This window comes from Monodon monoceros, unplaced genomic scaffold (genome assembly GCF_005190385.1).
Source record: "Monodon monoceros isolate NGI ecotype Baffin Bay Population unplaced genomic scaffold, NGI_Narwhal_1 Super_Scaffold_5, whole genome shotgun sequence".
Classification (NCBI taxonomy): domain Eukaryota; kingdom Metazoa; phylum Chordata; class Mammalia; order Artiodactyla; family Monodontidae; genus Monodon; species Monodon monoceros.
The window spans coordinates 113,289,046-113,314,720 of NW_021703782.1; the positions used below are offsets into that span (position 1 = coordinate 113,289,046).

Genomic DNA, 25,675 nt, shown 5'->3' on the forward strand with positions numbered 1-25,675 from the left:
CGCACAGAACGGGCGCTCCCTCTTACTCAGGGGCTCTCGCCTGGGGCCGATGGATAGTGCACAGCGCCAGGTGTAACAGTGGGGGTGGCTGGCTCTGCCCGCTGAGCCTCCCCCTTCCTCGTTGCTTCCTTGGAAGAAGGCTTTCCCTGGTCCATTCTGTCGTTACACCTCCCATGGCAGTAGTGTGTCTGCCTTCCCAGACTCCCGAAATCAGCCCCCGGGTCTCATTCTTTCTGGACTAGCTTGAGGGTCCCCACCTGGTTTTTGTCCACGGGAGTCGAGGTGTGGCCCCTCCTCCCCAACCCTGGCAGCCACTGATCTTTTTACTGTCTCTGTAGTTTGCCTTTTCCAGAACGTCTTATAGTTGGAGTCACCTAGTACGTAGCCTCTTTAGATTGTCTTCTTTCACTTACCCATGTGCATTTAAGGTTCCTTCGTGTCTTTTCGTGGTTTGGTAGCTCATTTCTTTTTAGTGCTGAATAATATTCCGTTGTCTGGATGGACCACGCTTTATTTATCCATGCACCTATTGAAAGACACGTTTGTTGCTTACAAATTTTGTCAGTTATGAATAAAGCTATTATAAGCATTCATGTTCAGGTTTTTGTGTAGACATACATTTCCACCTCATTTGGGTAAATACCTAAGAGCATGGTTTTTGGATTGTGTGGTAAAACTACATTTAGCTTTATAAGAAACTGGTCTAACCAACTGGCTATATCATTTTTACATTCCCACCAGCAGTAAATGAGAATTCCTGTTGCCTCGCATCCTCTCCGACATTTGGTATTGTCAGTGTTTCAGATTTTTGCCATTCTAATACGTGTGTATTGATACCTCATTGTTTTAATTTGCAATTCCTTAACGATATATGATCTTGAGCGTCTTTTCATACGCTGATTTGACATCTGTATATCTTCTTTGGTGAGGTGCCTGTTCATATCTTTTGCCCACTTTTAAATTTTTTTATTTGAAAAAAATTTTAGAGACAAATTTTTAAAGAGCAGTTTAAGGTTCAAAACAAAATTGAGAGGAAGGTAGAGAGATTTCCATATACTCTCTGCCTGCACACATGCATAGCCTTCCCTATTATCAGCATCTCTCATTAGAATGGTGCTTTTTTTTTTTTTTTTAAACCAAGGATAAAACTACATTGACACATCATAATCACCCAAAGTGCACAGGGTACATTAGAGTTCACTCTTGATGTTGTACATTCTGTGGGTTTGGACAAACGTGTAATGACATATATCCATCATTGTAACATGACACACAATATTTTCATTGCCCTAAAAATTCTCTGTGCTCTGCCTGTTCGTCCCTCCTCACCTCCCATCAACGTCTGGCAACCACTGATCTTTTCATTGTCTTTGTTCTTTTGCCTTTTCCAGAATGTCATATAGTTGGAATCATACAGTGTGTAGCCTCTTCAAATTGGCTTCTTTCACTCACCAATATGCATTTAAGGTTCCTCCATGTTTTTTCATGGCTTAGTAGCTCATTTCTTTTTAGTGCTGAATAATATTCCATTGTCTGGATGTACCTTAGTTTATTTACGCATTCAACTACTGGAGAACATCTTGGTTGCCTCCAAATTTTGGCAATTATGAATAAAGCTGCTATAAACATTTGTGTGCACGTTTTTGTGTGGACATAAGTTTTCAACTCCTTTGGCTAAATCCTAAAGAGAGTGATGGTTGGATCATATGGCAAGAATATGTTTAGTTTTGTAAGAAACCGCCAAGCTGGCTGTACCATGTTATGTTCCCACCAGCAATAAATGAGAATTGCTGTTGCTGCACATCTTTGCCAGCATTTGGTGTTGTCCCTGTTCAGATTTTGGCCATTCTAATAGGTGTGTCATGGTGTCAGATTGTTTCAGTTTGCGTTTCCCTGATGACGTTTGCTGGGAAACATCTTCATGTGCTTATTTACCCTCCGTATGTCTTCTTTGGTGAGGTGTCTGTTAAGGTCTTTTGCCCATTTTTTAATCAGGTTGTTGCTTTTATTTTTGAGTTTTAAGAGTTCTTTGTATATTTTGGATAACAGTCTTTTATCCGAGGTGTCTTCTGCAAACATTTTCTCCCGGTTTGTTGCTTGTGTTCTCATTCTCTTGATGTCTTTCACAGAGCGAGAGTTGTTCATTATCTCCTAGGAGTGTTATAGTTTCACATTTCACATTTAGGCCTATGAGCCATTTTGGGTTAATTTTTGTGAAGGGTGTAAAGTCTCTCCAGATTAATTTTTTTGGCATGTGGATGTCCAGTTGTTCCAACACCATTTGTCGAAGACACTATCTTTGTTCCACTGTATTGCCTTTGCTCTCGTGTCAAAGATCAGTTGACTGTTATTTGTGGGGGCCCGTTTCTGGACTCTCTGTTCTGTTCTGTTGACCTATTTGTTCATTCTTTCCCCAGTACCACACTGTCTTGATTACCGTAGCTATATAGTCAGTCTTGAAGTTGGGTGGTGCCAATCCTCTAACTTCGGTCTTCTTTAATATTGAAGTTTTGGCTATTCTGAGTCTTTTACATCTCCATGTAAACTTTAGAATCATTTTGCTGATATCCATAAAATAAACTGCTGGGATTTTGATTGAGACTGCATTGAATCTATAGATCAAGTTGGGAAGAACTGACAATGTTGAGTCCTCCCATCCATGAACATGGAACATCTCTCCATTTATTTAGTTCCTTTATTTCATGCATCAGAGTTTGTAGTTTTCCTCATAGGGATCTTGTACATATTTTGTTAGAATTATGCTTAAGTATTTCATTTTGGTGGGGTGCTAATGTAAACGGTGTTGTGTTTTTTAAATTTCACTTGTTCATTGTCGGTATATAGGAAAACAGTTGACTTTTTGTGTGTTAACCCTGTATCCTGCAACCTTGGTAAAATCAGTTATTAGTTCCAGGAGTTCTTTTGTTGATTCTATCAGATATTCTCTATGGGTGATCACGCCATCTGCAAACAAATACAAGTTTTTAGTCTTACTTCCCAATCTGTATAGTTTGTTGTTGTTGTTGTTGTTTGCCTTATTGCGTTAGCAAGGACTTCCGCTATGGTATTGAAAAGGAGTGGTGAGAGGGGCATCTCTTCCTTGTACGTGATCTTAGTAGGAAAGCTTTGAGTTTCTCACCATTAAGTATGATGTTAGCTGTAGGTTTTTTTGGTACATATTCTTTATAAAGTTGAGGAAATATTCCCTTTATTCCAATTTACTGAGAGTTTTTATGGTGAAGGGGTGTTGGATTTGTCAAATGCTTTTTCTGCACCTGTTGATATGATCATATGATTTTTCTTTTTTAGTTTGTTGATGTTATTATGGATTACATTAATTGATTTTTAAAAATAATTTTACTTATTTATTTTTAGTTCATTTATTTGTCTGTGTTGGGTCTTCATTGCTGTGCACAGGCTTTCTCTAGTTGCAGCGAGCGGGGGGCTACTCTTTGTTGCGGTGCACGGGCTTCTTATTGTGGTGGCTTCTCTTGTTGCTGAGCACGGGCTCTAGGGGCATGGGCTTCAGTAGTTGTGGCATGTGGGCTCCGTAGTCATGGCACACGGGCTCTAGAGCACGGGCTCAGTAGTTGCGGCGCACGGGCTTTGTTGCTCCGCGGCATGTGGGATCTTCCTGGATTAGTGATAGAACCTGTGTCCCCTTGCATTGGCAGACAGATTATTAACCACTGCACCACCAGGGAAGTCCTGTGTTAATTGATTTTTGAATGTTGGACCAGCCTCACATGTCTGGGATTAATCCCACTTGGTTGTGGTATATAATTCTTTTTATACTTTTTTGGGTTCGATTTGCTAATGTTTTGTTGAGAATTTTTATATCTATATTCACGGGAGATATTGGTCTATAGTTTTCTTGTGATGGCTTGTTTGGTTTTAGTATCAGGGTAATGGTGGCCTCCTAGAATTAGTTTGAAGTATTCCCTTTGCTTCTATCTTCTGAAAGAGATTGTAGAGAATGGGTATGATTTCTTTCTTAAATATATGGTAGCATTCACCAGTGAACCCATCTGGGCCTGGTGTTTCCTGTTTTAGAAGGTAGTTGATTATTGATTCAATCTCTTTAATAGGTATAAACCTAGTTAGAAGGAATAGATATAAACCTATTTGGACTGTCTGTTTCTTCTTGAATATTGGCAGATTGTGTCCTTCCAAGGAACTGGTCCATTTCAAGCAGTTTATCAAGCTTGTGGGCATAGAGTTGTTCATAGTATTAATTTATTATCCTTTTAATGTCATTTTGCCCACTTTTAAATTGGGTTGTTGTTTTCTAATTGTTGAATTTTTAGAGTCCTTTGTATAATTTTGATAAAGACTTTTATCAGATATGTGATTTGCAGATATTTTCTCCCAGTTGGTGGCTTGTCTTTTCATTTTCTTAATGTCTGGTGTTTTGGATTGTTACTGGTGGGAGGGTTAATTTGGTCCCTGGTGTGACTTCTGCTAGGAACAGAAATCTAGGCTATTGACTTTTATATGTTAATTTTGTATCCTACTACTTTTCTGTATCTTCAGATTGTTCTTTAGTTTTAGCATTGATTCTCTTTGTTTTTTCCCAAGTACATTATGCAAAATTTTGCAAATACAGTTGTAACTATTCCTTTCCAAATATTAGGTCTTCCTTCCTTCCTTCCTTCCTCTCTCTCTCCTTCCTTCCTTCCCTCCCTCCTTCCTTCCTTCTTTCGTCCTTTCTTTCTTTCTTTTGCCTGATTTCACCAGCTAATATACTAACATTGGAGTTACTAGGTACCCTTACCTTGCTTCTGCCTACACTAAGTAAGATTCTGGTTTTGGGCTTGAGAGGTGTGTGTCTACGTCTGTGTGTCTGTGTGTGTATAAGATCATGTTATAGTGTTCATTAATTTCTTTTTCAGTAAGTATTTTTTTATCTGGAATAGATGTTGAATTTTGTCGAAGGTCTTTTCGGCATCCATAGAGATCATATATTTTCCCCTTAAATATGGGGATTTACACTAATAAGTTTTCAGATCTTGAACTATCTTTGCAATCTTAGAATAAACCCCACTAGGTTATCATATTTATTTTTTAATGTGATGCTGGATTCTGTTTGATAATATTGATACTTTATGGAGGATTTTTGGATTGAGATGTATTTTAGGATATTGAGATGTGTTCTGTAGCTTTCCTATATTATGTTCAAGTGTCATAAGGTTTAGGTATTAATGCTATATAGTTACCTCTTGCTTAACTTCATTAATCCATTTCTGAAAATCACATGTTGTAGTGGGAGTCCCATTTCCCATTATTTTAGATGGGAAAAATTGTAATGTACTATACAAATTATAATGTATTATAATTAGTTGTACTCAAAATCCCCAACCAATTTCTTAAAACAGAACTAAAGCACAGTTAGTCACAGAAAACACTTAATACATTGTTTCCTGATCACCACAGTTAAAATAGCTGTTAACAAGCAATTGCTTTGGACACCTCCTTCAGTGAAACTTGCGCTTTTCAAAAACATCGACACAGGATTCTGATAGCTAACCAACTGACTTTGGAATCTTGCCTGACAGTTTTCAGTGTTTTGAGTTTTGGGGATGTATACATTTTTCCTGCATAAACAACAGTCAAGAAAGCCTCAACAACGTTGTAATGAGAGATACATGTATTCTCCTGAAGTGTGAGTATTATAAAACTCAGAGGTGCTCTGTTGAGTATTTATTATAAAACTAGGAGGTGCTCTGTTGAGAAATTTTACCTGAGGAGATGTTCTATAGGGTGTACCTATTATTGATCCATAAAAAGAATTAGGACGTTTGCTTCTTTTCCTTTTCTGGGGTAGTTTAAGTAGCATTAGGATTACTTGGTCTTTACAGATTTGGTACAGTTCCGTTGTGAAATAAATCATCTGGGTTTGGTTTTTGTTGTTGTTGTTAGGATAATTCTTTGATAATTTATCTGTTTCTGTATGGATATTGGTCTGTTTAAACTTTCTTATCTCCTAAGATCAGTTTGGTAAACTGTAATGATCCATTTGATCTAGGTTTTCCAATTTATGTACATAAGAGCTATGCAAAGAAGTGGCTTAAGTTTTTAAAACAATTTGCTCTGGCTCACTGTTTTTTTCCCCCTTCTTATTTTTTATCCTGTATATTTTGTGTTTCCCCCTTATGTTCTTGATTAAATTAGTTAGAAGTTTATACAATTTGTGGATTTTTATAAAAAGAACCAGCATCTTTGTTAGTTCTACTATGGTTTTCTTTAAAAATCATTTTTTTTCCAATTTTATTTTCATTATGTGCCTCCTTCTGCCTTTTTTTGTTTTACTTTGTCATTCCTTTTCTAGCTTCTTTAGTTGGAGACTTAAGTTTATTTTAGTCTTTATTATATGATTATTTAAGGCTCTGAATTATCCTCTGATTACTAATTTAATTGTAGCCTATAGATTCTGATATTTGGTGTTTTCATTTTCACCAGATTTTAAAGGAATTACGCAATTTTGGTTTATATTTTCCCTCAGTGTTTGTAGATTCCTTGGGATTTAGTATATAGAGAATCAAGTACTCTGCAAGTGAACAGTTTTATTTTTTACTTTCTGATATGTATGCCTTCTATTTCCCTTCTTCCCTTGTGGTGCTGTGACTTCCAGTACAGTGTCGGATAGCAGCGGTGAGAACTGACGTTCTTCCCTTGTTCCCATCTTGTGGGAGGAGGGAGCGCTCAGTCTTTCACCATTAAGTATTATGTTAGCTGTTGTTTTGGGGTTTGTTTGGTTTTTTTTAAAGATGTTCTTTATCAAGTTGAGGAAATTCCCCTCTGTCGCTTTTATTTTTCTAAGTTTTTATATTAAATGAGTGTTGAATTTTATCAGATTTTCTGCCTCAATTGATATGATTATGTGGTTTTTCTTCTGTAACATGGTAGTTTACACATTGATTGATTTTCAAATATTGACCTGCCTTGCATCCCTGGGATAAACTCTGCTGGTCATTGTGTATAATTATCTTTATATATTGCTGAATTCTGTTTTTTTTGTTGTTGTTGTTTGTTTGTTTGTTTGTTTTTTGCGGTACGTGGGCCTCTCACTGTCGTGGCCTCTCCCGTCGCGGAGCACAGGCTCTGGACGCGCAGGCTCAGCGGCCATGGCTCACGCGCCCAGCCGCTCCGCGGCATGTGGGATCCTCCCAGACCGGGGCACGAACCCGCGTCCCCTGCATTGGCAGGCGGACTCTCAACCACTGCGCCAGCAGGGAAGCCCTGAATTCTGTTTGATAATATTTTGTTAGAGAGTTTTGCCTCTGTATTCATGAGGGATATTGCGCTACAGTTTTCTTTTTTGTACTCTTTGTCTGGTTTTGGTATCAGAATAATACTAAATTCATAAAATGAATTGGATAGTGTTTCTTATTATGTTTTTTGGAGGAGACTGTGTAGAATTGGTGTTAATTCTTTAAATGTTGGACAGAATTTGCCAATGAAACATTTCTCTTTTGGAATTTAAAAATTAGCCTTAATAGGGCTATGTTATGTAATCATACTGGGTGAGTTGCATTAGTTTGTGCTTTTGAAGGAATTGGCCTATTTCCTTTAAGTTGTCAAATTTATGTGTGTATAGTTGTTTGTAGTATTCCCTTATTATCTTTTGATGTCTTCATGATCTGTAGTGACTGCCCCTGTCTCATTCTTGATATTGGTGCTTTGTGTCTTGTCTCTTTTTTGTCAGTCTTACTAGAAATTTGTTACTCTCGTTGATCTTTTCAAAGAAACGCATTCTTGTTTCATTGATTTTCTCTATTGTTTTTCTGTTTCCAATTGCGTTTGATTTCTGCTCTTTATTATTTTCTTCTCTCTTTGCTTCGGGTTTATTTTGCTCTTTTTTAGTTTCCTGAGATGGGAGCTTAGATTAAGTCTTTTCCTCTTTTCTAAGGTAAACATTTAGTGCTATAAATTTTCTTCTTAGTACTGCTTTAGCTGTGTCCCACAGATTCTGATATGTTATCTTTTCATTTTCATTCAGTTTTGTTTTAAAAATTTCCCTTGAGACTTGCTCTTTGACTCATGGGTTATTTAGAAATGTGTTATTTAGTTTCCAAGTGTTTGGAGATTTTCCTGTTATCTTTCTGTTTGGTGTCTAGTTTGATTATTTTGTGGTCAGTGAACACACTCTGTATGATTTCAGTTCTTTTAAATTTGTTAAGGTTTGTTTACTAGCCCAGGAGATGGCCTTTCTTGGTATGTGTTCTGGGTGTGCTTGAAAGGAATATGTATACTGCTGTTGCTGGGTGGAGTATTCTGTAAGTATAAGTTAGATCCTGTTGGATCCTGTGGAGTTCTGTGTGCATGCTGATTTTCTGTCTAGATCTATCAATTGTCGGGAAAGAGATGTTCCAGTATCCAACTATAAATGTGCTTCTTAAACCCCTATCCAGACCTGTTTCTTTCAGTTTCATCTGTTTTTGCTTTACATATTTTTCAGCTCTGTTGCTGAGTACATACACATTTAGAATTCTGTCTTCTTGAAAGATTGACTCTTTTATCATTGTGTAATGTGTCCCTTATACCTGATAAATTTCTTTGCTTTGATGTTTACTTTATCTGATATAAATATACCCACCCTTGTTTTTTTAAATTTTTTAAATTAATATTTGCCTATAAGATGTGTATCTTTTTTCATCTTTTTACTTTTAAACTAGCTATATAGGTATATTTTAAGCTAGTTTCTTGTAGACAGCATATCGTTGGGTCATGTTTTTCATCCATTCTGTCAGTTCTTTTTTTTTTTTTGCATATTTTAAAAATATTTAGACAATTTATGTTTAATGTAATTATATATTATGGCTTACATATTCTGTTTTATTTTTCCTATTGTCTGTTTTTTCTATTTTTTATTTTTTGGCTGCACTGCACAGCATATGGGATCTTAGTTCCCCAGCCAGGGATCAGACTCACGCCCCCTGCGTTGGAAGCGTGGAGTCTTGACCACTGGACTGCCGGGGAAGTCCCCCTATTCTTTCTATTTTTTATTTTTCTGGTTTCTTTTTCCTGCATTCCTGTGGGTTACTTGTTTATATTTTAGAATTCCACTTTGATTTATCTATAGTATTTTTGAGTGTATCTCTTTGTATTGGTTTTTTAATGGCTCCTCTAGGTATTACATATATATAACTTGTCTCAGTCTACTAGGGTTGTCATTTTACCAGTTGGAGTAAAGTATAGAAACTTTACCTCTCTTTTTCCTCCGCATGTATAAAATAATTAAATGTTTCCTCTACATATATTTAGAAGCACATCATTGTGTGTTATAATTTTTGCTTCAACTGTAAAATGTAATTCAGAAAACTCAAGAGGAGAAGGAAAGTGTGTTGTATTTTTACTCTTTCTACTGTTCTTTGTTTCTTCCTTCCTGATATTCTAATATTTCTTCTTCCATAACTTTCTGTTTGGAGGACCTTCCTTAGCCATTCTTTTAGGGTAGGTCTGAAGGTGACAGATTCTCTTAGTTTTCCTTCATCTGAGAATGTCTTGATTTTCCTTTCATTCCTGAAGGATATTTTCACTGGGTATAGAATTCTGGGTTGACAGTTCTTTTTTTTTCAGCACTTGAAAAAACGTGTGCCTCATCCTTCTGACCTCCATGGTTTCTGATGAGAAATCCACTGTCATTCGAATTGTTTTCTTCCTATAGGTAAGATGTTGTTTCTCTCTCGCTGCTTTCAAGATTTTTTCTTTGTCTTTATATTTCAGAAGTTTGATTATGATGTATTTTGGCATGAGTTTCTTTAGGTTTATCCTGTTTGGGGTTCACTCAGCTTCTTGAATTTGTAGGTTTATGTCTTTTTGCCAATTTTGGAAAATTTTCATCCATTATGTCTTTGACTGCGTCTTCAGCTCTGCCCTCTTTCTCTTTTCTTTCCAGGACTCTGTTGACATGAATGGTAGATCTTTCGTTATAGTCCCGAAGGTCCCTGAGGCTCTGTTTACTTTTTTCAGTCTGTTTTCTCTCTGTTGTTTAGATCGAGTAATTTCTATTGTTCTGTCTTCCAGTTCACTAATTCTTTCCTCTGTGCCCTCCATTCTGCTGTTGAGCCCATCTATTAAGTTTTTAATTTCAGTTACTGTATTTTTCAGTTCTAAAATTTATGTTTGGTTCTTTATATCTTCTTTTTCTTTGCTGAGATTTTTTCCTCATTTGTTTCAAATGTGTTTTTAATCATCTGTTGAAGCATTTTTATGATGGGTACTTTAAAATCATTGTCAGATAATTCTAACATCTGTATTATCTTGGTGTCTTTTCTCATTCAAATTGAGTTTTTCCTGGTTCTTGGTATGACAAGTGATTTTTGATTGAAACCTAAACATTTTGATATTATGTTATGAGCCTCTGAGTCTTATTTAAGTCTTCTGTTTTTGCTGGTCTGCTGTGACAACACACCAACAGGAGGAGGGTTGGGGAGCTGCCTCATTATTGACAAATTGGGGTGAAATACAGGTTCCTCACTTGCCCTCCATTGACACCCAGTGGGAGTGGGTTCCTTGTCCCTGCTGGGCTGAGCTGGGAATTCTAGCTCCCCACTGGGCTTCCACTGATACCGTCTTGTCTGGGAGAGAGGGGAATCCTTGTTACTGTTCCCTACATGGCCTGCATTGACACAGTAAGGGTTGACCTCATTACCTCTGGGTGGTGGTAAAAGTCCCGACTTTCCACTAAGATTCACTCTAGCAGATAAAGGGAAGGGGGTGCCTCCTTACCTCTGGGTAAGAATCGAAATCCAGGCTACCCATGTAATCTTTTCTGATATTGTATGGGTTGGGAGTCTTGTTATTACCACAGGGTGGGTTTGAAAGTTCCTGCACTCACTTGGCTCTCTCTGATACCACCTCAGCAGGGGCTTTGGGTACCTCATTACAGACTGGTGAGGGTGGAGGTCTAGGCTCCCCACTTGGCCTCTGCTCATATGAGTGGAAGTAGGGCTGTGGTTTTTTTCTGTGGTGTTAGTAGAGTGGTTATTGGCTATAAATTTCCCATCTGGTTAGGCTCTACCTTTCCTGGTCCTGTCACTAGGGAGAGCTGGCCTTTAAAAATCTTTCCTGTTGGCATTCTGGGTTGCTGGCTTCTCCAGCACCAAGGATATATGAGGCATTAAAAAAAAAAAAACCCAGAAACAAAACCTGTTGTGTTGTTCCTCAGTTTCCAAGATACCAGCAAATCTGCCTTCTTTTCTCCACCTTTCGGAATCTTCTTAGGTTGGCCTTACGTATGATGTCCAGGGTTTTTAGTTGTGCTTAGAAGGATGAATGGAAGAAAGTATCTCTATTCCATCTTTTCAGAAGCTGAAGTCTTGAGTTAATTTTTATATATGGCATGAGGTAAGGGTTGAGGTTCTCATTATCCCCTCCCCCACCACCATTGATGTCCATTTGTTCCATTACTGTTTGTTGAAAACGCTGTCTTTTTCCATGGAATTACTTTGGTTCTTTTGTCAAAAATCAATTGGTAGGTGTTATTTCATTTCAGGAAAAATTTCTGGGATTACAGTTTTAAATGTTAGTTCTATTACATTGTTTTATTTTTGTTTTTCAGACATTCCAGTTATACACGTGTTAAATCTCCTTTGCCTATCTTCTGTGTGGATTTCTCTCTTACCCTTCTGAAAACTCATTCTTCATTTCACTCCTAAATTCTTTTTCCCTTGCTATAATTTCAGGCATATCTATTTTCCCTTGGACTTATCTGTTGTCTCGTGATTTCCAAGACGATTTTTTCTCTTTAACTTTATTTCTCAGATATTTTTGTCTTTTTCTTCAATTTCTCTCCTAAGTTTGGTCAGCTGTCATCTCACATCGCCTAGTTGTCCATACATTTTTATTTTGAATCTGATTTTGTGGTGTTTTTTCCTTATCAACAACTGTTTGTTTAATTATATTTAATTCATGTTGGAAAGTTGTGTAACAGTTTTCCTCCTTTGCAGTTTTTTTTTGTGGAGAATTTTTATTACCTGAAAGGTTTTCATCCTTACTTTCTATGTTCTTATGTAGAAGCTTTGTATGGTTGTTGGGTTCCTTTTTCTGATAATGAGGAAGTATGTTACAGTCTCCTGGACCAAAAATTACATGTGATTTTGTGAAGAGTAGGGGAGGGGTTTGGGCAGCTTACTTGATTTCTAGTTCAAGAACACCTTCTTATTTAGTACAGTGAAACCCAGTTTCTTTTTCAGTGGTACCTAGTGGGGAGTGTTTGTCTAGTTCTAATTCTGTGATAAAATCCTATCTCTGGAGGACCCTGGACCTCAGACACTTGTTTCTTCCTTCCCTACATCACTGAGCCGCTGAAGTCGCGTCTCTCACTGTCTTCTCCAGGTTGCCATCTCCAGTGCCTTGTACTTTCCAAGCCTCTCCTTTCAAGTCCCCAGAAGCAACACCCTGACCTAGCAGGCCTCATACCTGTTCTCAGTATTTCCCTGCTTGGCGGGGGATGGCGGGGGGTGGGGAGCTTTTCTCCTGTGGATGAATGAGTTGATGTTGTCTGTGTTCCAGCATTACCAGGACCCTCCTCACTCTCCCTTCTGCATACAATCCCTGCCTGATTCTGCAGGTCTGAGGTTTGTTTTTCCACTTACATGTTAATTCAAGTTTGTAGTTTTCTTATTTCCCATATGCTGTAGGCATGGACTGTGGTTGATTTTGTCACCTCTCCTTATCGACCACATGGGTTATGGAGCACGTAGGGAGAAATCTGAGTGTGGGTGACTGCTGTCGTCTATGGGAGCCAGCCTCTCATCTTTTTAGTTTCTGCTGGATTTGTAGTTATGGCCACATTACATTTTTAATTTCCTTCCTTCCTTCTTTTCTTCTTTCCGTCCTTCCCTCCCTCCCTCCCTCCCTTCCTCCTTCCCTTGATAAACCCTTTTTTTCCCCCTAAAGTTCTGTCCATTTTAATAGGCTACTAAAGTCTCAACTTTGGCCTTCTTGAGCTTCTCTATCATATCTTTTTCTGTTTCATTAGTTCTTTTTTTCTTTGGCTGCATTGGGTCTTCGATGCTGCAGACGGGCTTTCTCTAGTTGCGGCAAGTGCGGGCTACTCTTTGTTGCGGTGCGTGGGCTTCCCATTGCAGTGGCTTCTCTTGTTGCGGAGCAGGGCTCTGGGTGCGCGGGCTTCAGTAGTTGCAGCACACTGGCTCAGTAGTTGCAGCACGTGGGTTCAGTAGTTGTGGTGTGCGGGCTCTAGGGCAGGTGGGCTTCAGTAGTTGTGGCACGCAGGCACAGGAGTTGTGGCTCAAGGGCTCTAGAGTACAGGCTCAGTAGTTGTGGCACACAGGCTTAGCTGCTCCACGGCATATGGGGTCTTCCCAGACCAGGGATCAAACCCATGTCCCCTGCGTTAGCAGGCAGATTCTTAACCACTGTGACACCAGGGAAGTCCTCATGTTCTTATTTATTGTTTCTTTTCTTCTGCTTTCTTATTGTAATCGATATCCCCATTTATTAGTTGAATACTCAGCTCTGACACAAGCCTTTCTACTTTGCTAGAGTGTTGAAGGCTTTAACTTTGACTCTAAGAATTATTTTAGTTTTATGTTACAAGTTATGAAATGTCATATTTTTTAGTTCTAAATCTTTTTTCAGGTTTCATTATGATTTCTTATTTGATCCATTAGTTATTCGTAAGTACAATTTTGAATTTCCAAATGGCAAAGGTTTCTTTATTGGTTTAAAAATTTTTTTCCTGTTCATTCCACTTTTTTTTCTTGTATTTTATCACCCCTTGTATTTCAGATCATCCATTTGGCTTTTTTTCCCTTCTGCATGAAGAACATCTTTTCTAATTTCTTTTACTGAGGTTTGATGGTGGTAAATTCTCTCAATTTGCCTGAAAAATCTTTTTGCCATTGTTTGTGAAAGTAGTTTCAATTTGTATGGAATTCTAGTTGGTTAGTTATTTCCTCTCTGTGTTTTGAGACTATTCCACTGTCTTCTGCCTCCTGTTGTTTCTGTAGAGAAGCTAATCATTAGTCCAAATGCTTCCATTGTGTGGCTCTCTCTTCTCTCTATGGCTGCTTACATAAAAACCTTTTTATTATGGAAAATCGAAACAGTGTTAAATAGAGACACAAGTATAATGAACCCCTATTTGCTGCCACTCACCCTCAAAGCAATTATCCACATTTTGCCAATCATGTTTCACTTTTTTTTCCTTTTAATCACTTTAGGTATAACTGTGTCTGTAAGCATCTCTAACAATTAAGGATTTAACAACCACAATAGCATTATTACACCTAGCAAAGTTTATAATAATTTCTTAGTGTTATCTAATACCTATCCCAAGTTCAAGTTTTACCAGTTATCTCAAAAATAACTTTACGATTGATCTGTTTGAATCAGGATCCAAACAAGGTTTGCTCATTTGACTTAGCTTCATCTGTTTATGTCTGTCTTACTCTGTGACTGTTTTCTGCCTGCCATTTATTTGTTGAAGAAACTGTAAACCATTCTGGATTGGGTTGATTGCATCATGGTGTCATTTAACACATTTCTCTGTCCTCAGTATCTCCTGTTAACTGATATTTAGATCCTAAAACAGGCCGTCTGAACCTTGGCACTACTGAAATTTTGTTGGTGGTGGCTGTCTTGTGCATTTTAAGATGTTTAGCAGCGTCCCTGACCTTTCCCCTCTAGATGCCAGTAGTACCCTGTAGTTGTGACAGCCAAAAAAAAAAAAAAAAAGTCTCCAGACATTGCCAGGTATCCCTAGGAGGCAAAATCACCCTTGTTTGTGAACTGCAGATCTTGATTGTGATCAGGTTAAACTCTTTGGGGAAGCTTCATAGGTGGCTGGCTGTGTGCTTCATCTCACGTTCCATTCGGAGCCACATACCATCTAGTGTTTTCCTTTGGGCAGTGTTAAGATGCATCGGTGGGTAGAGCCCGATCCATCCACTGTAAGGTTCTCCACCAACCTTTCCCCTAATGATCTAGTAGGCACTGATGATGGTCGCCCAGATCTGTGATTTTATTTGGCATTGCACAGTTGTGAATTTATAATTCTATCATGTTCTCTGCATTAGTTATTCTGACACTTTCTATACGGAAGAACTTCCCTCATCAACTCTTTGGTTACCCTGAAATACAGTTTGTATTTGTATTAGCAAGATACATGCTTAATTCCGTCCCTTTACATATGAGTTTTCAAAATAGCGAGTTGGTACACTAGGAACTCCAAATCCAGTCATCGAGAGGTTTAACAAAATTATTGTTATGAATCTTTGGATTTTAACGTGTTTGGTGTGTTTCAGTCCTTTGGACTCACTGTTAGCTCTGATGCTCAAATTGTCCTGTCTCTGGATAGTGGGAGCCCCTTAAAGTTGGCCTTTTTACCTTCTCACAGCCTGTTGTCTTTGACAGCTTTCTGCTTTCATCTGTGACAAAGCATTCCAGGATCATTGTGTACCTTTCCTGCCCAGACCTGGAATCGGCCATTTCTCCAAGGAGACCTGTGTCCTGGACACCTGCTGTTTTTCCAGATCTCCCTTCCCTTCCTTCAGGGTCCTTTTGCCTCCAGTGGCCTCACCTCAGCTCCTCTTTGGAGAGCTGCCCTTGACCACTAGAGGTGCTTCCCAACACGTGGGGGATGGAAGGTGGAAGTCCCTGAGGGTTGACGCCCCCAGGTGGCCCTCACCAGGCAAAGGAGTGCGGGAGGTGAAAGCCCGACCCTCTGGCTTCAGGTCTGACAACTTTGAGGCTTAGTTCAGACCCCAGGGTCCCCCGAAGGAGCAGCTGACGCTGTTGCAGGACTTTATCTGAAGCTGCGCCCTGCTTTGGCCTCCTTCGCTGCCCTGGTCTGCCTTCTTTCTCCCTTCCAGTTCATTCTGGGAGTCCGTCCTTAATCAGTCACTTGCACATGGACCCTCATCTCATGGTCTGCTTCTGTAGAGCCTGATCTGAGAGGCTGTGGTTCCTTTGGTGAGAAACAGTATTATTTACCAATGTGGTCATTGCTACTAGATTTTTACTGCTTTCAGGCTTTTTAGGACTTTTTTTTTCTTTTTAAAAAAGAAGAATATACCATGTATTCTTTTGGCATTTGTAATTCAAATGTAAGATTATAGGATTTTTACCTAACTACTTAAGTTTTATATTTGTATCTCTTTTCTGTTACCCTGAAACATTTGTATTTTTGTCTTTTTTTTTTTTTTTTTAGAGCAGTTTTAGTTTCAAAGTAAAATTAAATGGAAAGCACAGAGACTTGCTGTACACTCCCTGCGCCTGCACCGTCGGCCTCCCCCACCCAGTGGTACATTTGTTACGGTCAGTGAGCCTCCATGAACCACCGTTCTCACCCAAAGTCCAAGGTTTACAGTAGGGCTCACTCTTGGTGCTGTACCTTTTAAAGGTTTGGGCAAATGTATAATGACCTGTGTCATTATAGTATCATACAGAGTAGTTTCACTGCCCCAAATTCCTTCTTTTGTCTTTTTACTTATTCTGTTTTTTTCAAATAGTATTGTTTAAAAAAATTGTATTCTAAAATGTTTTGCCCCTACCATGTAGAAATGCAAGCAATTTTTGTTCTTCAGTTTTGTGTCCAGCCAGAGTTGCCAAACAGACTCTCTTATTCTAAATCATTTTTCTGCTGTTTTCTATGTAGACACATTTATACTGCCTGTGATATAAAATGTTTTGACCCATGAACTATTTAACATCTGTTTTTCAATTTCCAATTGTAAAATTTAAATCTTAATTAATCTTTTGGTTTCTGATTATTGCCTTAAATTGCAACTTAATTGTACTGTAATTAGAGGACATGACCTGCATGAGGGTCTTCTTTGATTACGACTGCTTTATGGCTTAGCATATGGTCGACTTCTGTAAATGTTTTTTTTTGTAAATGTTTTATGTATGCTTAAGAGGAATATGTTTTCTCTAATTTGGGGAACACTTGGCTTGTTATATTTGTCTGCTAAATCGAGTGTGTTAGTTGTGTTGCTAAATATTCTATATATTCACTAATATTTTGCCACTCGGACCCATCGATAATTAAGACATTGTGCATTGAAATCTCTTTCTGTAGATCTGTCAGCTCTTGCTCTGTGTGTGTGTGTGTGTGTGTGTGTGTGTGTGTGTGTGTGTTTAAGTTTCTATATTTAATGCAGTTGTTTTGAATAGTTTGAAACATGCAGTTCAGTATAGGAAACATGCTAACAGATGACCAAGTACTGTTGTGTATGTTTCTAAAATAGAACTATGTGTTTCTGAATCTCTTTTGTTAGGCTTTTTCTTTTATTTATTCCTTTTTTCAAAAAAAAAGCTTATGTTAAAATATATGTTTGCTTTCTATATTTTAAGCCACTTTATGTATATTTAAAATTGCTGTGTCTTACTGGAGCTGAACTTTTTGTCATCTTCTGCTGACCCACTTTAACTCTAATAATGATTTTTTCTTATATTGTATTTTTCTGATGTGAATATATACCTGAGTTTTGTTTTATTTTGTTTTTTTTAATGAACGTTTGCCAAGTGTATCTTTTCCCATCTTTTGGCTTCCAGCCTTCATGTGGCCTCGATTTTAGGCTTGTCTCTTGGAAACTACATATAACTGTATTTTTAAAAATTCCATCTGGGTGATCTGTGTCAGTCAGTAGCCAGGTTCCGTCGGCTTGTATGTATTGTGATTATTAGTTTACTTGGACTTGTGACATTTGTTCCATTTTTCCTATGTTTTTTCCTCCTTTCCTTGCTTTTTAGTATTGAATAATTGGTTGTTTATTTGCTTTCGTGTCACATTTTCCCCTCTAGTTTATAAACTATGAATTATTTTTCTGTTTTTTTAAAGTGGTTATCTTATAATTCTATCATGCATGCGTAACAAAATCGATAGTTATTTTATTAAGTAAGACCTTAGAATAGCAGCTGCGATCACATTTCCCCCAGCTTCCTTGGTAGCATCCAGCGTTTCAGTCCTTTTCTCCCCACAAAACAGATATTGTTCTGCCTTTGTAGGCATTCAGGATGAACCCTCCCCAGAATGTGTCACTTCTGCATGAGGATTATTTTGAGCTAAGGGCAGTCGAGTCCCTGTGGGTTCAAGAGAAGCAACCGCCCCTCCCTTAACTACCTAGAAGAATTTAAATTGGGGACTTTTCCCAGGGAAGAGTTATTACCAGAGATAAATGTTATCTAAGTGGCCCCATCTGTATGGCAGGGCAAGCATCCAATTACCAAAACCCTGCCCTTTTTTATATTGTCCAATGAATGACCCTCCTGTCCTTGGAAGCCCCAGGCTCCTATCCCATTCCTTAGCTTAAGGTGGTGTATATACCTCATTTTATCCTTCTGTCTGAACCTCTCACGTATGTGTGGTTCCCGTATGTACGAAGTTAAATTTGATTTTCTCCTGTTAACCTCACGCCGGTTTAATTCTTAGACCAGTCAGAAGAACGTAGGAACGTAGAGGAAAATTTCTTCCTTCCCAACAACTTTATAGAGACTGTGTTTATTTATTGATAGATTAACCAATTTCTTACATTGCAGACCTTCCTTTAATATCATTTTCTGTCTTCCTGAAGTACAGACCTTCCTGCTATAACATTATGTGTGCATTTCTGAAAATGCCATGCATTGAAAATAATAGGCCTTGTGGAAAAAGTTAGGTTAAGAGCAAATTATTCAAGATATGCAACTCTTTAACCAGAACACTAACAAAAACAAGAACGCTCTGAGTGCAAAATGATAGCGAAGTTAAATCTCCGTTTGCATTTGCACCATCACGTCTTCAGCCCTGCATCCTCCTCGGGGCCCTTTGCTTCTGGCAGAGACCAGCCTTGTCTTGCTCTTGTGCAGCAGTGACTGGAGGGGAATTAATCGGGACCGACAGAGGGGCTCACTTCTCTGCCCTTCTCTCCTCTCTGGGATTTCGCCCCTCATTCCCAGACACTTTGTCATCCTCAAACTCCAGTCTTTCACTCCTCCTCCCAGTAGGCATGTTGCTTTCTGCTTCTAAAGATGGGAAAATGGCCCCATGTGCACAGGGGTCGCCTCGTGCCTCCTTTCTCCCAAGGACTGTAGCTTCTCAGGTTCTGTCCATGTCAGCTGGTTCCCTGTGCCTTTAAACAGTTATGTATTTTTTTCAGCTTTTATAGTTGTTTTTAGTAGGAGGATGAGTCCTTTTTAAGCCTCTCTCATAGGTCAATTTTAGAGACTTCTATTGCTTGTTCATTTTTTTTTATTTCTTTACATATTTATGTTTAGTTCTTTTATAGTCCCCATCTACAGGTACTTACAGCTGAAGTCCATTGGGGCTTATATGTATATTACCTGTTTCTGTTGCCTTTCACGCACCTCGTATGGGGGTGATGTTTGTTTTCTGGTCCTTGTATGTTTGCTGATGATTTTTGCTGGGGTTCATATATGACTGGCCGTAACCCACCCTTTCTGAAGTGGGCTTTGCTTGATAATCAAGCCCTACAGAAAAAGAATTGTTTGGTTGCTTTTTCAGTTCTCCCATGGATGGTACATAGCTGTAGGAGAGAAATTCTTTGTACATGTTGGATGCCTTGGGACATTAGGCTTAAGTTCTCTTCAAGTTGGAAATGATTGCCTTGGTCGGTGGGGATTCTGTGTGCCAGATGAGGGATGTTCTCGTCAGAGAGGACTTACCTGTGCTTTCCTGGAAGCCCAGCGCACCACCCGCCTGGTCTCCCTTCGGTCCTCTGGAGGGAGCAGTTTAGCGTGGTGCCTCACTCAGCTTTCCCGCCTCACCCCAGCTTTGGTCGATCATGGCCCCACAATGTAATTCCTCCATTCAGCCTCAGTTTCTTAATCTGCAAACTGGAGGTAATAATACGTGCCAGTAAGTGCCGCTGTGAGAATAAAGCACCTGGACCAGCCCTGCACATGTTTTCAGTGAACGTTCTGTTCCTTTCTTTATCCGCCCTCCTCCCCCATATCTGGCCATCTGGCTTGATTGTCTTCTGTTTCAATGAATTAATTTTTGTTACTGTCTAGTTTTTTTTTTTAAACAGCTTCCAACAGGATATTTCCTCAGTCTGTTGTAGTTCTCGTTTTGATCCTCTCCCTTTATTCCTGGTCTGTTTTGACTTAATCGATGATTTCTGCTGTTGTTGTAGTAGTAAATCTATTACAGGAGAAACATTTTCATCCAGGCTCTGGCATCTTTGTTCCACTTCTTTTGAGCAGAAAAATACTTCATTCAGTGTATATTGGTTCCTTTTTCCCAGTTTACTTGTCCTTGGGTTTGCTTAGTTGTTATTGTGGAAGAGTCTGAAAAGCTGTGGTTTTAAAATAATAAATGTTTCTTAATTTAAAAGTTACACATGCTCATCACAGAAAAAAAAATTTTAGTGTTAAAAGTATAGTGAAGAGAATTAAGATTATTATCAGAAAGCCTTTCGGAGATCACCACAGTTACTGTTATTTTGGAGTTATTTCTCTCCCTGTGTATGTTATTTTTCATAGTTGAGCCCATCTGGGATATACAAGTGTGTAGCCTGTCTTTTTTTCTTTTAACTTACCTTATCATAAGCTGCTTCTTCAAAGCTAGTGGTTAGTCATTTAAACTATTTGTGTGCGTTTTTAATATCCATAGTATGATGCTTCCTGTAAGTGCTGCACACTTCGTCGATCTCCTATGGTTATACTTTTCATAGTTGTTGTTACTGTAACAGAACTTACAACAAACACCTTTGTGAGTACAGATGTTTGTGTGCATGCTTGATGCCCTTAGGAGATAATTTTGTACAAATTAAATCAATAGACAGATTTTTTACTTTAAATAGGTATTGCCCAGTTGCTTTCTTAGAAGATGCTATAATTTGTGCCTTCAGCCGGGAATTGAATGGTGCCGGGTGGTGGCAGCTGACAGTCTAGGAAGCATCATAGCTGCTGTGGCTTAAGCCATAGCACATGGTTTCACGTTCGGGTCAAGGCTGTTTTCTCTGGCCCAGCGGTTCTCTGCAGGACTTCAGAGTAGCCAGCAGCCAGGGAAGAAGCTTAGAGCCTTCGTCTTCACACATGCTGGAGGGAACCTCCCTCATTTCTGCCTTTATGCTTCTTCCAAGAAGTAAAAGTGAGGTGGACAGGTGGGCATTGGCTCCAAGTCACTGCACTGTCCTCCCTGGCATCCCTGGGTCTCAGGAACTGTTACCCGCAAGAATGGAAACATACTTTAGGATAGTTAAAAATGAAACACTGTTGTGAGAAACATACTATGCAGAACAGCAAAATCTACGTAAAAACAGTGGCCACAGCCAAAATGACCCTGGGGACTTTGATTTGTGGGTGCCAAGTGGAGGAGGGGGTGCTGATAGCACAGAGGATGGGCCTTAGGGAAGGGGGGCGATGAAGAGGGAGGAGGAAGGGCCAAGCGGGTGTGTGGGCGACGGCAGTGCCCGCGTCCTCCCTGGGTCAGAGTCCTCTGCGGGCCCTGTGCGGCGGGTCAGGCCTGACCAGCAGGTTCGGGAGAGCCAGCCCCTCTCCTTGCTGCCCTGTTGGCCCTGCCCCAACCCCCTGCAGCAACAGTGGGTGCTCTCACCAGGCAGCCCGGGATGCCTTCTCTCGAGGGGTGAGCCCTGCACTGGGATGGGGGAACCTACTGGCCCTGGTCTCTGGGGCTGAAGGCGGCTTTGGTGTTCTTAGAATATCTAGATTTATGGCCCCTAGGGAAGCAGAGAAGTCCGCAGCCAGGGATGCCCGCTAGGCTTGGTACTGCTTCCCCAGTGACCCTGGGGAAGGGAGAGGTGAGGAAGGGTCTCTGCGGCAGACGGCCCAGATCCTCAGCGCTGGCACGGCCCTGCCTTTGTTCGCCTCAGTGGTGGCCTGACTGTGATCGGAGGGGTCTCATGTGAAGCTGTGTTCTTAGCTGCACGCCCTTCGCTGGGGTGGGTCCACGAAGACCTGTGAGGTTGGAGCTGGGAGAGTGTCCATCGCCCCGGGGCGAGACCTGCGTGACGTGGGTTTATGGGCCACACCCCTAACTTGGTGGCCTCGTGTCCTTGCAGGTGGTAACGTGGACCTGGAAAGCCAAGCAGAAGGGAAGAAGGAGGTGGAAGCTGATGATGTGATGAGGAACGGCCCCCGACCCATCGTCCCTTACAGCTCCATGTTCTGCTTAAGCCCCACCAACCTGTGAGTCTCGTCACCAGCCTGTGTCCTGTGCCGTCCTCTTGTCCGTGGCCCATGATCCACGTGTACACGCTACCAGTGTGTGCTAGACGTGACCTGCACCTTTACATGTATTAATACCCTGATTGATCACCACAGCATCCCACAAAGCACACACTACTGTCACCTCACTTTGCAGATGAGGGCACGAAGCCACAGGGAAGGCCGGTGTCCAGACACACAGCCCGTCCGTCTCGGTGGCGGAGCTGGGATTTGAACCCAGGCAGTTGGTCCCACGGCCTTGTTCTTAACCCCCACTGCAGCCTTAGTTTACCTCTGCACACACGCACCCAGTTTACATCCATTGTGCATATGTGCTGCCCTCCGCCCGCCTTCCAGCAGAGCCCGCAGGTGTGCGTCACGGTCACTCGTGTCTGTGCACAGTTTCTCCCCTCTGTTTACACCGTGAGTCTCATCCACTCATCAGTCCACCTGCCTTCATTAGCTCCGCCAGTGTTCATGTGCCAGACAGCGTTCTAGGTGCTGGGAATACACGGTCATGAGCAGAACGGACAAGGGCCCCGTCCGTTCTTAAGCTTACAAGCGAGTGGAGAGGCAGACAGCAGACAGGATGTTAGGGAGGGGACATGAGATGGTTCGTGGACGGAAGGGCTAAGAGGAAGCACAAAGCGGGGACTGGAGATGCAGACGGTGGGGGCTGCTGACATGAAGTGGGATTGGAACAGAGACATGGCGGGGGGTCATGAGAGCCTACCAGGCAGAGACGCAGGCAGAGCAAAGGCGGAACCACACCGCCCAGAGGGGCAGCGCAGCAGGGTCTGAGGAGCTTGTGCTCCGTCCTTTACCCACATGTCCAGCCAGCCCTTCTGCCCTGGGCATCCAGCAGTCTTTCCACCAGCCCCCGTCGTCCATCCTCCCCACGTTCCTCCTTTCAGCATACGTCTGTGGGGAGCTTGCTCTGCTAGGGGCTTGGAGTAAGATGGCGGTAGAGACAGATGAGGCCTCGGCCTCCAGCACCGACCGGGTGGTGTCCGTCAAATGAGTACAATGTGGATGGTAAAGCAGGGAGGTCTGGTGTCTTGGAGCAGGTGGGGAGAGTCAGGGGAGCCTTCCTGGAGGAGGTGAGAGATCTCAGGTGAAACCTGAAGGGTGAAGAGTTCAGATGAAGAGGGAGGAACCAGTATTCTTGGAGGGCGGAGAGAACTTAGAGTGGTCCAGAAGTGAAAGACATCAGGCTCAGAACAGCAGACGACAGTTGCATGGAAAAGCACAGAGGCAGACAGCGCTGTTGTGTGTTCTGTGGAGACGTAGAGGTGACACCGAGAGCCCTGAGAAGCTTGAGAGGTTGTAAACAGTTGGGGGTGAGTGGTGACTTGGTTAGACTGCACTTCAGCAGAGCCCTTTGGTGGGAGGACTGGAAACGAGACAGGGAGACCAGTTAGTAGGTGGCCGCGGTTTTCAGGAAGAGTTGCTGGTGATTTGATGAGGGCAGCCGGAGCGGAGAGGTTTGGGAGCGAAATGCTTGGGGAGAACTTTTGGAGGCAGGATCTGCAGGATTTGATGGCAAGTTAGATGTGGAAGGGGATGGAGATGTGAAGGATGGCAGCCAGGGTTTCTGCTTGATGGCTGGGGGCCCGGCCAAGCTGGGGGGTGGTGAGCACAGACCCTGTGGAGCCCGGGGCAGCTGGCAGGTGGCACATGGCCGGGGGACTTGGGGGTCTGAGCGAGGGTGGAAACTCAGCCACAAGATGGACCAGCAGCTGTTGATTAGAAGGAAGGGGGCTGGGATGGAAGAGGGCCCGAGATGGAGCGTCGGGGAAGTGGAAGGAAAAGCGTCTCAATCAGGAGGGAGAAGTGCCAGCAGGTCACTCGGGGGCCTGGGAAGGGCAGCTCCGGGGAGTGTGCGGGCTGGAGCTGGACACCGGTGGTCGGGTTGAGGAGGAGACTGGCATAAAGTCCAGTCCCTTCCAGGGACAGAGAGACGTGGGTGCCCTTGGGAACACTCCGCGTTGGCGAGAGGAGCAGGTTGGACGGGCTGGTGGGCAGCGGTTGAACCAGCAGAGGCAGGAGGGGGGCCCCCGTGAGCACGTGCCTCGGGGTGGCAGGAGCGACGTCTGCCTCGTGCGCTTGTCCCCCAGGATCGGCTTCACTCTCCCCCTGCGGGGCCTTTGCTGGGCTCCTGGTCACCGTCTCCTGCTGAGTTGCTCAGGAGTTGTCAATACCTGAGCATCTCCTGTTGCTTTATGTTTACTGGTGTCTTGTTCGCCACTGTGTCCCAGCCCAGAATGTGCCTGAACAGAGCAGAATAGTGGTGAGTGGAGGCGGGCAGGTGCACACACGCAGCTCTGGCGGCTCCGACGGGGGCACCGCACCCAGCACTGGGGCTCGAGAGGCACCTGCTCTCCACGGGACTGTTGGTACTCGGCCTCTTGCCCCACCCACAGCAGAGCTGGAAGCCCGTCCAGGGCACGGCAGCCCCACAGCAGGTAGACGAGCAGGCCTGGCTGGGCCGCAGTGGAACTTCATGTAGCGAACGGACCAACTTGGCCTGCAAGCCGTGGTGAGCTGGCCCTGCCCAGGGTTTCTGCAGCCTTCCCGCCACCTACCTTCCCAGGAATCTGGTCCCCATCAGTCACCTGGCTGCTATCTCCTGACCACAGGGACACTTCCCAGAGCTCAGCTCTTCCTACGGGGAGGGCCCAGCCCAGCCCTCCGTGGGCCTTAGGTGACCCGTGCTTTGCCTTTCAGGCTCCGCCGCTTCTGCCATTACATCGTGACCATGCGGTACTTCGAGATGAGCATCCTCGTGGTCATTGCCCTGAGCAGCATCGCCCTGGCTGCTGAGGACCCTGTGCAGACAGACTCGCCCAGGAACAACGTGAGTGCTGCCGTCGGGCCTCGGGGGGGCTGGGGACACAGAAGAGCGGGGCATGCCCGGCATGGGAGGGAGGGCTGCCGCTTCAGGGGTCGCTGGCCTGCCCTCCCCTCCCCAGACCCTTGCCCACAGGCCCCAGGCTGATGTGTTGTCGTTCAGGCTCCTGCCCCGGCTCGAGCTTCCGGCCTCGCCTTTGAGAAAAGCCTTTCCTTTTGGTTCCAGGTGCTAAAGTACATGGACTACATCTTCACAGGCGTCTTCACCTTTGAGATGGTGATAAAGGTGAGATGTGTGGTTGCCCTGGTGACCGCGGGGCTCTGCTCGTCCCCCTTGTGACTGAGATGGAGGCACGTGGCAAGTGTGCCTTGGGCGTGCACACATGTGTGGTGACATGAGGGCACATGAGCCCGCAGGTAGAGGTTGTGTCTCGTGGAGACACAGGGCCACGTTTGTTAAGGACTCGCCACAGCATCACGTCAGCCTTAGGAGAGCCCGCAGGCGCTGGCCGTGGTCTCCCCTGCCTGCTAACGGAGACCCTTCTCGCTGAGGGGCACAGGCTTCCCTTACTGTGCAGTGTGAGCCCAGCCTGTGCAGGGCAGTCTCAGCAGAGTGGGAGGCCGGGGCCTCGGCTGGAGGAAGGAGAGCAGGGACAGGGCGGTGGCCTCAAGGCCCAAAGGTTGCGGC

At 42.6% G+C, this 25,675-nt stretch overlaps 1 protein-coding gene across 1 annotated transcript in view; it reads left to right on the top strand.

Annotated features, from left to right (window-relative positions):
• The window catches only part of CACNA1B (calcium voltage-gated channel subunit alpha1 B), a 191,127-nt gene that overhangs the window by 107,049 nt on the left and 58,403 nt on the right, over positions 1–25,675 (top strand). Inside the window, 3 exon segments of the mRNA XM_029202413.1 lie at positions 21,993–22,119; positions 24,865–24,994; positions 25,214–25,273. Coding sequence (XP_029058246.1) covers positions 21,993–22,119; positions 24,865–24,994; positions 25,214–25,273 — 317 coding nt within the window.